General features: G+C 31.3%; 1 protein-coding gene across 1 annotated transcript; it reads left to right on the forward strand.

The window, feature by feature from the left end:
• Positions 1-11,266: 11,266 nt before the first annotated feature.
• On the forward strand, positions 11,267-13,523 carry LOC106119161 (ribosomal L1 domain-containing protein CG13096). The gene is made up of 5 exons (XM_013314058.1): positions 11,267-11,933; positions 12,016-12,154; positions 12,246-12,672; positions 12,971-13,124; positions 13,370-13,523. Exons 1-5 carry the CDS (start codon positions 11,368-11,370, stop codon positions 13,470-13,472), a joined length of 1,389 nt encoding a protein of 462 aa, XP_013169512.1. The 5' UTR covers positions 11,267-11,367; the 3' UTR covers positions 13,473-13,523.
• The last annotated feature ends 33 nt before the right edge of the window (positions 13,524-13,556 follow it).

The raw sequence follows: 13,556 nt of genomic DNA on the forward strand, positions 1-13,556 counted from the left end.
GTATAATATTATTACTGTCTGTGTGTAAACTGTGTTTGTAAGGACTATTTGATAAAGTTGGTGTATTCAAACTACGTAATTTTCTACACCTACGAAAGATTTAATTTGATGAAATTTATTTTAATTCAAGGTCATATCTTTATGGTATACAAACTTCGCTTATTTATTTAATATCATGTAATACACATTATTATATAGTAGGTTTTTTAAATATAAAATATATATTGTACTATACTGTTCTAAACAAGGTGCTCTAGGATATTCCAATGTGATTTGCTCTAATCATAAACAATTAACAAACTACATCAAACCGTTAAAAAACAATTGGATATTATGTTGATTGGATCACATATTAAAAAAACTTTAAATATGAGTTTTTTGTCCATCAACATCATTTATAATGATTTATAAAAGCCATCAGCCTATTCCTGTCATTACCCAATTTAAAATACAAAGAGGATTGTGTCTTTAAACTTGGTAAATTTTCAAATTAATCTTAACCAATGTTAATTGTAACTTCGTAAACCAATATTCTAAATGAATATCAATATTAAATTCATACAAAAATTAAATAATTATACAGATAAAAAATTATAGTTTTAATTTAAAGCTCGTATTTTAGTAATGGTTTCAGTTTTTTTTTTACTTTTGTTATCGCTAGTACAGAGTACAAAAAAATATCAGAAATTTCTTACACCACAAACGTGAAAATATAAATTGATCTGTGACACAAACCTCAAATCAAATTAAAGGATACATTTTTCCATTTTTCGCTTCTCTGGTCACCGACGAAATATTATGCCTCGTAGTATTTATGATATTTCCATACTAAATAATACTTGTAATGAAGTTTGTTGCATACTTCTTCTTTTAATTTTTTATGACTTTATATATTCTATACGTATTATTTATATAAAAAACTCAGAACTAGGAAATTTAATCTAACCTTTCTAAATTTAATATAGTTACTCTAATTTTGAAAATCTTATTAAAAGTTTATAGGTGGTTAATGTTTGATGTTTCAAAGTTCTAAAGTTTTTTTTTAATTCGCACACGGTTATTTTGTACTAAGAAAAATAATAAGTATTAAATATCAAAGTTTTTGTATTAAATACAAAGGAGTTACACAATATGGTCGCATATTTAGTATACCAAAATGCATGTAAATATCATACCAATATGATAATATTAATGCACGTGTTTGTATAAGTTACATACATAGAGTTACCCATTCTAGAGTTTAAGGAAACCGACTGAATAGTCAATACTTTTAAGTAATTTATAATATTTTTAGATATTAGATAACCCGTAGATAATAGTTATAAAGCCCATTTTTTAATTTAATCAAAGCGCCTACTAGTTTGCAACACACTTGGTAAAGTAGATATGACGTCACCATTTGTTTATGGTTTTATCAAACCTCTGTGAAGGTAAACTCTACATTTAGTATTTTGCTTATATTATCTATGTTGTATTTAAATAAATCTTTAGACATAAATGGACATAAGCTTAAGTGAGTCACTGAGTTTGCATTTGTATTTAGAAATAATTTTGAAAACATAATTGTAATTTAATTTAAGCATTTTTATGTGTATTGTAAACTACGGAGGTATCAGCTTCGGCAAGCACGTATTGTCGAGAGCCTGGCTAGCTTGTCTGATTTAGGAATTGAGAGAACATGTACGCTCAATATAATATTTAGTGAAATAATAATTGTAATAAAATAATTGTCACGAATAATTCAAATAAATGTAATAAATAATAATCATGGGGAAAAAATATTTTATTCATTTCTTCCGTGGCTTGTATACTGACGGGTTTGCTGCGAGGCTAATGAAAATATTCAAGAGTGAACTTATAAAAGGAAGTTTTTTAAAGCAAACTATTTCCATGGAGATGTAGGCCGTGCCGTATACCGCCGGGCGACAGCCTCTGTACACGAATACATTCACTTGGGGTAAACAAATACCAGCAAACTATAACCCTAGTTTTACAAAATTACACAATATCCTTCAACAAAAGTTGTCGAAACATTGAAAATATGATTTCAAGTAAATATTTAGTTATATTACTATATAGAAGACAGGCGTGAAGTGGAAGTAATTCCGAGTTTCGTCTGATGAGTGTGCGTCCCGGAGGCCTAATTTAGTTCTCCTTCCCTTCCTACCCTTTTTCTTATAAGGAAAGGATGGAAAGTGGACTTTCTGGATGAAAGGATGCATGGGAAGGGAAAATATTTTCTTTCTGTGCATCCCCTCCTCCGTCAATTAAAGGTAGGCAACGCATATGCAATTGCGTATGTCTATGGGCAACGGTTACTTCGCTATTTCAGCGATTTCAGGTGGCCGCTCTCTCGTTTGCCACCTTATGATGTAAAAAAAAAACTATGAAATTACAGCAATTACAATACAGAAAAATGTAATGATACTTAAATACCTGTACTAAATTCATAAAAAAAGTTTTCCTTTTATGAAATCTTATAAAAAAGAGCACGTCTTAAGATTATTCCGTCGACTTCGAAAAAATTACCTGATCAAGATTACATTAAGTAATAGATAAAAACTATAGAATTGTGTGTAAGATTAACCAGTATTAGAAATAATAAGTATTAAATTAAAAATGTAACTATATAGTTAAGCGAATAGTTTAACAATGTATAAGTTTCATCAGTATTTATAATATCAGCTATTTCACATAAAACAACTGCGTTGGCTGCCATATCCGTTGGCTACGGAAATGTGCACATTATTTATTCACCGAGTTCTTTTCAGTGGAGACTCTCGAGTCGGCTGCTTCAACGGAACGCCGCACTAGTTATAAACACCCGCCATTTTCTTTGTTTATTCAAATTAGGAGTATCCAAAAAAGTGGCCATTAGCATTTATAATATTGCTGAATTGTATTTTAGTTATTCATTAAATAAAAAGCGACTAGAGAACACGGAATAAGGGCGTGAAGTGATATTTACTTCTTACGCCAGTTTTACAATTGAGGTAGATAATATAGGTCACGACCACTAAATCTAATCATCACATACAAAAATCTTAGGGTTTCATCAAAAATCTTATCTGGTTATTGAAAAAACAAGGGACTAAACAAAAGAAGGAGAATTAAATGACCTTTTGTTTATTTTATAGCAAAAAACATTCAATTATATATCGATTTAAAACAGAAAGCTCTCAACGAAATACCATGTTTTTTATGCAAACGTATAAAACCCGGCTGACTCAAAGGGTAATGTTTATTGCACGAATGTATATAGGTTTCTATGTATACGTCAATTCCATTGTAACCTAAACGTATTTTAAAATATGTAGAGTATCGTAAATAAAAATAACTTACATCGTTATTTGAATGTGTCCATAACTGTTTCACCTACATAATGAGAAAATTCATTCATAAAATGTCATAATCTTATTTTACTTAACATAAGTTCTATTTTAGTCAAAGGTCAGAGCCAGTATCGATCACCCGTAGGCTAATATTAGGATAAAAATATCACTATCTATTTTCATATTAAACACCTTTTCGTGCTGTCACCCCTATGCGGCTGAAGTGTAATCTGGGATAGCAAGTCTATAAAAGTGTACCGTATCTGGGGGCTATATCCGTCCGTTGTCAGAGTTGGTCTTTTTATAGGGTCGGAACTTTGATCATTACTCTCTCTAGCAAAGTAAAACTAATATATAAGTTCACCTGTTCTCCACAGAGTACTTTATTGCGACAAATTGAAAACAAAACTTCTGGTAATAACGTTTATTTGCGGTAGTCTTCGACTTTATGTGCATTGCATATATAATTTAACTGTGTACGTCACAAGTGGCATTTCACGTAGAGGGTGTTTTTTTAAACATGGCATATAACTTTGTTAAATTAATTGCAGATTACCTAAGTGCTGTAATTCAAAAATTTTTAAGAAATACTTTACCAAAAAATATTTAATAATATTGGAATTAGTACATTACCAGTTTTTGAAAGATAAATGACTTTAATAAAAACTTAATCTTTAGTGAATCTTTTCATAGCTTGTAATTGAATCGCATCTGTCGTTTTCTTTGTTCCAAAAAGAATATCAAATATATTTTCTCGGTTGAAAATCAAAATGATCGCAGATTTGTTAAATTTATTATTCAATAGAGTTGTAAGGGCGACTCATCAGTGTAGCGCATGCCAAGTTGTGCCATTTGTTATCTGCTATTTGATTCATAGCGGCGCTTTCACACTGCCCGCTGCAGTATTCACCGACTGAGAACGTTTTCAATAAACGTTATAATAAATTTTAAACGAAGAACTCAGTTTGGGAGTTAAAATAAATTGATCTACTTATAATCCATGCTTCGCTCTCCTTAAGATGATTGAAAACACTACTTATCCAAGATTTTCTAAATTATTCGCTGTCTTTTCTTTTTTAATATATTTTTTAGAACTTTTAAATGTTTTTTTGTATAAAATATTTTATTATCTAATTACTGTAAATACTAATAATAACTCATAGTAAAGTATTTAAATACTTGTAAATAAGACAACTTAAGTTTTAAACGTACTTATTTTAAATATATTTTTCTCAAATGATTAGTTGACAAAATACAAATATATTCTTCAATATGCTTCCCTTGTATTGTCTATGAAAATTCAAATAATATAATATATTTGAATCTATTAATTAATTATGAGCGTGAATTGACCGCAACACAAACGGATTTAGTGATATGGCATAATAATCGTGTAAATTATGTTCAACCTCATTTACAAACTGTATAATGTTTATATAACTAAAGTACTAGTGTAGTTTCGTTTGAAATCTATATACCACCATGATTAATAATGATATTAGGAAAAAGCGATGCCTTAAAAGAACTCACAAATCTTTCTACAATGTCATTAAATATAAAATTCTCGTGTCACAATTTTCGTTCCCATACTCCCCCGAAACGGCTTGTCCGATTCTCATGAAATTTTGTGAGAATATTGAGTAGGTCTGAGAATCGGCCAACATCTATTTTTAAACCCGCGCGAACGGAGTCGCGGGCGACAGCTAGTAATATATAAAATAATAACATAGTGTTAGGAATACACTAAAATTCTGATTAATAATATCTTCAATTTTATTTAAAAAAAGAAGAAATACATTATTAAGCTAAGACAAAAATCTGAAATAGTAATACTTGCTGAGCGATACTATAGGGCTAGCTTCGCTCACTGTTGTTAACTAGATTATATATTTTTTTCCATTGCAAGATAACGTAATTAAACTCAACCCGGTCCTTAATTATTGCTACCTATGTTCAAAACTAACTAATGTGTACTAACTCTATTATCAAGTTTGTAAACAGCATTTGATTGCCAATAACATTATTTCCACCATATAACGTTTATAAAAAGCTAGTTCATATTTTTAAACAATATGAAGGTGGACCTTAACAGTTTTATCAAACCGATATATCATCATAGCTTGCTTAATCGTTCGTTATAATTTTCAAATATATATTTTAAGCGAGAAACAGAGAAACATATAGGCCGATAAAGCAATGAAAAACATAAATCTCCTTAAGATTCGGCATGTTGATATTCCTGTCTGGCGGAAAGCCAAAAATGTTTGAATTAACGATATTTTTCCTTTCTACAATTCTTTGGTGGCGGAGTTTCGCAACGTCGATAAACAGGCAATTCAAGTACGGCAAGGCGGTAATTTGTAGGCTTTGCCGAGTTTTACTTTTTTTGAGTTGAATCGTCTACGAAGTTTAAGCTCCCCGTCTCTCAGATACCCGTGGATGGAAAATTACCAGCGCGAAAAAATTTTACGGGGTATTTTCAACTGACCTTATCTCAATTTTATACATACTCATGGTAATATTTACAAAAACATGGTTTCATTTAAAAATTTAACCATAACTTAATCATTTTCCTTCGAAGAAAAAAAAACTACAAGCACCCCACCACTCGACCTAATCTAATCATTACGTGGTGACGCCCTTATAACATCCTAAAATAACCTTCGCCCTTGTATATCCTTACCATACTAACAAAAGTGAACTTTGATATTTCACGTAATTTGTGCAGAAATTCAAGCTTCATTTGTTACCATCAAGTTAAGTAAAATTGATGAGAAATTCCCATTTGACCTTAATGACACCAACGCATTTGAATCTACATAAAACAGTTTCTTTATTATAGCAATTTGAGTGGAAAAAATATGCGCATCTAATAACTGAGAAACATCCAAATGAAATGTTGAGGGCGTAAGCGTTCTGTTTAAACAGTTATGAAGACGTCGGGAGTCAACGAGCCTTCTCATTAACGTTGCAACGTAGTCAGTAACTACTTACTACGAGAAACTACGTGACAGGAGTTTTTATTCGGCACATTGCCAACATAACAAATATTCCCTGACCTTTTATTTGAAAAGTTTGTCCACAGTATCAATTAATGAACCGTTTTCTCCGTAATATAAATTACTGTTATGTTTTTATTGTTGTATAAATAACAGTTCTTGTTTCTGAAAACAAAGTAGAAAATGTCTATATAAGTAATTTCAAACAAAACGCTACTTGCAATCTTCATGAAGTTTAACGTAAGTGTAATAAAAATAACAATATTTAAGGTTAACAATAAAGTTTCGTTTTAATTTTTACTGAAATGTTTTGTGTTAAAAAATAAGCCTATTGTATACATTTATCAAGGTTACGTAGAGACGCCTTCAAAGAAGCTTAGACGAGAATTTATACCGCAGCACTTCTTGTTGACCCTTTACACGTCGGGTCCCTTCGTAAATGCATAAATACGTCGAATTAACTCTGGATTAATACGACAAATATGTAGTAGATACCTAAGTAAAAATGGTAAATATGAAACGAGATAACAAGCACAGCTTAAGACTTTATAACCTGTTTTTATTTTGTGAAAGAATCAAAACGAACTATTATCTTAAATGTTATTTTCATTAAAAAATTATTGGTATCCTCAGTTGATATTTAAAAATTAGATACACAATCTGGAACACAAAAGTAAAGAGATAAATGGCCTCCAGGAACACAGGTTGGGGTAATTTAACAGTACAAAATGATCGATAGACTTCAAGTTCTTGGATGAAACACTCTATTTATAAGTTATATTTATATAAATATACATCTATTCCTTACTAAATTATATTTCGAATCTACTGTGAGTATTTCAGCAGGATGAGAAAGATACGAAAGTTTAAAAAGTCTTATATAAAATATGTCATCACTGATGTCACTAAACCAAGCCTCTGGGTCAATGAATACAACGTCTATTGTTCTTTTCCCTTCATTATGTCAGGCTAAGGTAATCTATGAAGGCACGCGATATTGACATTTCTCTGTTCAACAAACAAAAAGTATAATAGAACATGGCACTCCTCATTACCTTAAGACGTACACATTTCTCAGCGCCGAGAAACCGGCGTAGCCTTGTTTTCTCTTATTGTTGGAATGTAAATATTTAAACGAGAGAATCCTTCGGCGTCGTTGCCACTTGCCGCTTCTACAATTTGTATAAAAAATACGGCCTTAAAGAAAGTTTTAAGTATTAACTGGTCGGTTGTACTAGATTTTTTAGCTAATTAATTTTGTATAAAAACTAACCTAAATTCATGAGCTTTAGAACTAAGATTCGTTAATCTTTTAGAACTGTATTACTACAGATTTAAAAAGTTTAACGATACATAATTAGTAATTATAGCGTATAAAAATTAAACAAAGAACATTTTTTAATTAAATATTATATATTTTCTGCTTTGTCAAAAGACAAAAAATGATGATAGATGTTTTATATGTCCATATGAAAAACCGATTTGTAAATGTAATAATGATGTAACAAATACAGTGTTGGAAATATATTCGTAAGTTAGAATGTTTACTTAGTGACTAGAAGAGACCGCAGTTCCGTTCTTCGAGTAGGTAATTCGAGTCGGACGGGTTAACGTTTGCATTTTGCATGAGGACCATTGTTTGGATTACGGCGCAAAACGTTGTAACGTGGCTACCGGAGATTTAGGTACTTGTTTCTTCAGATGAAATGACATTGTTATATCTTGTATCTCGTTTAAAATAAATAAAGAATGACAGACTCCAGTTTAAATAGAATAAATAACTCGCAATGATTTCTACTTCCATAAAGAAAATACGCCAAAAACTAAATAGTTATGCTTTAAAATATTCAAACTTTCGTGAGACATTATACACACACACACTGGGCACATACACACTGGGCGCTCAGTGATCGACGGGCCGCGTCCGTGAAATAATACCACTCATCCTGGTGAAGGGCCCCCGATGGGCTCAAAACTAGTCGGTGCCGCCACCGGACGAATATACGTGAGTGTTTAGCCGTGTTTATATATCAGTTAAGTTATGCTTTAGTCATTTTCGATAATTGTTTGCAGGTATATCGAGAGCCACATAAAATAATATTTAATTACACCTTTACATTATAAGATGACAGTTTTAGTAAGACAGAAACACAATATCTCTCACCTTGTCTGTTTTATTCATGGTGTGATGTCAAACGACTCGTGTAGTTTCACTGAAGTGTACCAGGTCACCTGTATAAAGAGATGACTTTATGTTATATTACACTTATTACGTACGGTGAGTAAATATTTATTATCTGCATTATTTATACAGAGAACAAAAATTTCGTTTGGTAGACAATTATGTATGTACATTGGTACTTTCCTTTATTATTAATCAAATTGAATCGTAAACTTGCAAGTAAGTAATAAATTTAATGCATAAAATGTAGGTTCAATATTCGACCACGACTCCTCTGGTATACATATTTCACAGACAGGTGTATCCTCTAGGCGACATAAAACAAAATGCGAAAGTCCCCGTTGGCTAAAATGGTTTTAGTGTTACAACTTTTCAGAGAATCACAAACGAAATCCGTCTAAGCCTTGTTACTGTGTGTAAACTTTCTTATACATTTATTTAACATGGAATCGTTGAAAACTTTATGTACCCGATAGCTGCTTGGTTTTACATCGCAGTTTGAATTTGCACTTAACTTTATATCGTTAGGAATTACGATTCGTAAAATCGTTTTTTCATTACGTTTTTTCATAAAATCTTTTCTCTTACTCATTGATGTAAAAGGTGCCTCTCAGTTTGTTTTATACAGGGTGACATAATAGACTGTTGACAAAATAATTCCAAAACACTCCCTTGCATTTGGTGTTTTCCTTTACAATTTTGACTTCTAGAACTTGTTGCCAACATACTTATGGTAGACACATTATATTGTCTGACTTACGATAGGTTTTTGACAACAAAATTCCCGTTAAAAAATATTATTGTTTTTACGATTTTTAAAGATTTACTTATGATTATATAAACCTGCTGACTCCATATCTACTCTATTAGCAATAAAAATATCGCGTTTTTGATCAGCAATATTATCTCATTGTAGTTTCAAATTGTCATTGAATATGGTTATCAATGAAAACCCACCTTGAGTAACATACTGTCGCTCTCAAGGTTTTTAATTGGTCACTAAGAAATATTTGTAGAATTAATTTGCTAAATCTACGCTTAGGATCAAATGATTCATATTTTTAAAATGCAGTAGGTCATAAGGCGACAAAGAGAATAATTATTCTGCACTCATTGGAGCGTAGCTTATTGTACCCGCTGCGATAGTAATGCGATTCGACGAGGTGGCAAAATATGCAATTGAAGATTAAATATTCATAATAACTGTTTACTATGTATATACTGGGATTTTATTATATAATGTTATAAGTAAGCTAAATCTAAATCCTGATCCTAATCACGTCCAAATATTTGTGTTAACAAACGAACACGGCCATATCTATAACTTTGTAATTTTATCAGACATGAATGTAATATTTTACAAATAATTAAATAAAATGTAGCAAAACTGTGACATAGGCTTAGTATACATAGAAGTAAATAAGAGTAACAATTTTTTTTCCAATTCCGCAATTCAATGATTAGGATAAATAACCAAAGCGTAGTCCATAATGCCATTATGTATAGTGAATAGGAAAATAAATAATCTAAAAAAAAGTTTTGATTGTTACGGTTAAAGATATAAAGTAGATAATGTAATTATTTAGAAGATAGCTCGGCTTGGAAGCTGCATCGAAGTAGTGCAATTTGTTTAGTTTTTTACTGCTTTCGTTTGTGCAAACAGTAAATTAAATAAAGTAACAGGCGTCCACTTGGTTAGAGAATTTATGGTTTTATTTAATACTGAAAAGAAATATTTATTCCGACATTTTGAACCAAAAAAAAGATACATAAAGCATACCTAGAGTGATTGCTATCAACGTGTTCATTACAAAAAATAAGCACTGCAGCTATATTTAAAACTCATAATTAAAACTATGTGCATGAAGATCTTACACCAACACGTAGGTAGTAAGTTTGTCGGGTTAATTCTCACGTAAGTTACCGGGATAGAATGATTACCGCGTCTTTAATAATATATTTTGTTCTTGTTCATCGAGCAATACAGAGGCCGGTGTAATCTGTTGAATAAAAGAAGAAGTCGACTATAAATTGTTGCTGCTTGCATCTCTGATTTTATATTACGTGATTATTTCGAACATAAATTTTGACTGTAGCCATTTAATCTGTCTACACATTTTAACAGTGGTAGATGCCAGCACAACATGTATTGCACGAATTGGTCGGCTCGCCTGGTGCAATACCACGACCACATAGAAGGCAGGCGTTAAGTGGAAGCAACTTCGCGTTTCGTCTGCGTGCCGTCCTCTTTCCCTTTCCACCCTGCTCTTATAGGGAAAGGTTGGGAAGGGGAAGTGAATTTGTCGGAAGAGACATAAAAAGGTGAAATATTCTTTTTCTATGTGCCCCTCCCCCTCGATTGAAGTTTAGGCATTATTAGAAAAAGAATAATCAGCCTACCGAAAGATCGCACTCGATTACACGTTAGATGCCGACGAGAGGCGGCTGGACCGCTGCCAAAAGTCTAAAGCAATACAATATCGCACCTCTGTAATTGCTACTGTTAACTATGATCATACTATGCCTGGCCTTTACGCACATAAATATTCTACTACTTTTTTATACCCCTTATTACAGTAGATATAGATATTTATTACTCATCTGAATAAATTTTATTAAATGATGTAAATGAAAAAAAGCAAGCAAAATCAAATTTTCATTTTCAATAAATCGATTTTATTTTGACTTTAACAGTCTTGGAAGCACTAAGCCGGCCGAGCACGTGTGTTGCTGTCAATTCGACAAATGTCATGTGCTCATGTGTCATGTCTTAACCTTACTTATAACCTAAAATATTTTAAAACTAACGAGTAAACAAGGGTTAATTGTTTTATTAAAAATATTTCCTTATACCATGGTTTCCGTCAAACCTAATTTAGAAAAACGCAAAGAGAAAAGTATTAAACTCAAACCGAATAAAAAGATAAGCAATGTTAATGCGAAAAAGAAAATTACCAATATTTTGAAAAATGTAAATGTAGAGAAACTACAAAAAGACTCCAAAGAAATTATTAAAGCAAAGAAAAATAATAAGATTTCTGAAGATGTTAGTGTTAATAAGTTACGTAAAGTAAAGGTAAATGCTAAGAAAATAACCAAGGTAAAGGAGAATGGAAGTTTAGGTAAACTACATAAAAATGCTGAAGAAAAAATTAATGTAAAAGAAGATAAGAAGATTTTGGACAATATTGGTGATCATAAAGTACCTAAAGACACAGAAGAAGTGGTAAAGGCAAAGAAAGTTAAATATGTGATGCCATCAAAAGCAGTTAAGGAAGATCTTGTTAATTCCTGCCTCAATGCTCTACAAAAACTAACCATACACCATAACAAAAAAAATACAATTTTCGGTACTGAAACCTCCATTTTTGCAGAAATACGTTGTATTAAAATACCTCGCAGTAGAGGAAATGTCAAGTTGTAAGTAATATTTCAATGATGCTTCCCCTGTGAAAGTTGTACACATAACATCTATATTGTTAATTTTATTTTAATTTTGTAGTGTGCTGCCACACAGTACAGCTGCATCTACTAGAGAAATTTGTCTTATTACTCCCGATTTAAAAAAAGGAAAGAGAATTGATCATGAACCAACAATAGATCATTGGAAAGATATTCTTCAGGAAGCAGGAGTAACTGAGGTAAGCATTTTCTTTACAAACTGTAGGCTTACTCTATGTCTTATTTTTAACATCAATTTTAAAAAGAATACTGTTTATTAATTTTTTTAAGGTCAAAACGGTTTTGCCTTTAAGGCAATTGAAGGTGGAATATGATCAATTTGAATTAAAACGGAGACTATTAACACAACATGACTTCATTATGGTTGACACAAGGGTGTTAAATCATGCCTCACATTTGTTGGGCAAAATGTTTTTCAAAAAGCACAATATGTTGATACCAGTCAAAGTGAATGAGAAAGGGAATATCAAAAAAGATGTTACCGTAGGATTGAGGACTACAATGCTTCGTTTGAACGAAGGTCACACTTCAACTATTTTAGTTGGTCATACAAGCATGGCACAAAATGATTTGAAAGAGAATATTCTGTCATTAATAAGTCAGTTGAAAGACAGATATCCAGGTGGAGAGGCCAATATAAGGGCTATATCTCTAAAACTGCCATTATCATTGTCATTGCCTTTGTATCTTACACTAAGTAAGTACTACACTGATTAACACCTTACTAATATTATAAATGTGTATGTTTAGATTGATGGACTGATGTTTGTTTAATGTATATTAAAAAGGCTGCATAGAAATTTGGCATAGATAGAACATAACCTAGAAGAACACATAGGCTACTAATTAAGTATTTTTAACTCCGCTCATAGTTGCGGGTGATAGCTAATATTAGTATATATTTGTATTATTGACCATTATTTTCATTATGTTAAAGTTTTAAGACCTTTATTGTGATAAAGATTCTTTGTTAATGTTATATATTTTTTGAACAGGATCAATAAATACTGTTGGAATTCCTAAGCTAGCACATAAGAAACCCAAGCACTTTACTACTGTGGAAGATGAGCTAAGTACTATTCCAGGCAGCACAGTTAGAGTAGAACCTGACGGTACTGTGCATGTAAAGAAACCCAAAAAAGGAGATAGGTGAGTGAAAAAAACTTAATTCTTAAAAGGTCACTTTTCACCCTTCTTTTGTAAAGGGATGGGAAGGGGAATTAGATTTGTAGGAAAGAATAAGAAAAGGTAATACATTTTCTGTGCATTAAAGACAGGCTACAAATTTAGTTTTGTGGATGTCTAAGTTGTGCATCAACATAAGGAATTTTGTAAGGGGTCTTTTTATTTGCTTTTTTTTTTAAAAAAATTGTTAGATAATGTTTTACTTTTAGAATTAATAAAGAGGAAAATAATATAGAAGATGAAGACAGAATGGAAGATGAAAATGAGAGTGAAGAAGGTAATTCTGAAGCTGAAATCAGTGAAGAAGATTAAACTATTGTGAACTATTAACTATGAAAAATAAAAATCCTTTTTTCTCATTAAGTTTTTATTGTCATTATAAAATCAACAATAATT

The sequence above is a fragment of the Papilio xuthus genome, unplaced genomic scaffold, assembly GCF_000836235.2.
Source record: "Papilio xuthus unplaced genomic scaffold, Pxut_1.1 DF827542.1, whole genome shotgun sequence".
In the NCBI taxonomy this organism is placed as follows: Eukaryota; Metazoa; Arthropoda; class Insecta; order Lepidoptera; family Papilionidae; genus Papilio; species Papilio xuthus.

Coding starts and splice junctions, on each gene's coding strand:
- LOC106119161 (XM_013314058.1), top strand. CDS start 11,368: ATGGTTTCCGTCAAACCTAATTTAGAAAAACGCAAAGAGAAAAGTATT. Junction 12,155..12,245: donor AGGAAGCAGGAGTAACTGAG/GTAAGCATTTTC, acceptor AATTTTTTTAAG/GTCAAAACGGTTTTGCCTTT. Junction 12,673..12,970: donor GCCTTTGTATCTTACACTAA/GTAAGTACTACA, acceptor TTTTTTGAACAG/GATCAATAAATACTGTTGGA.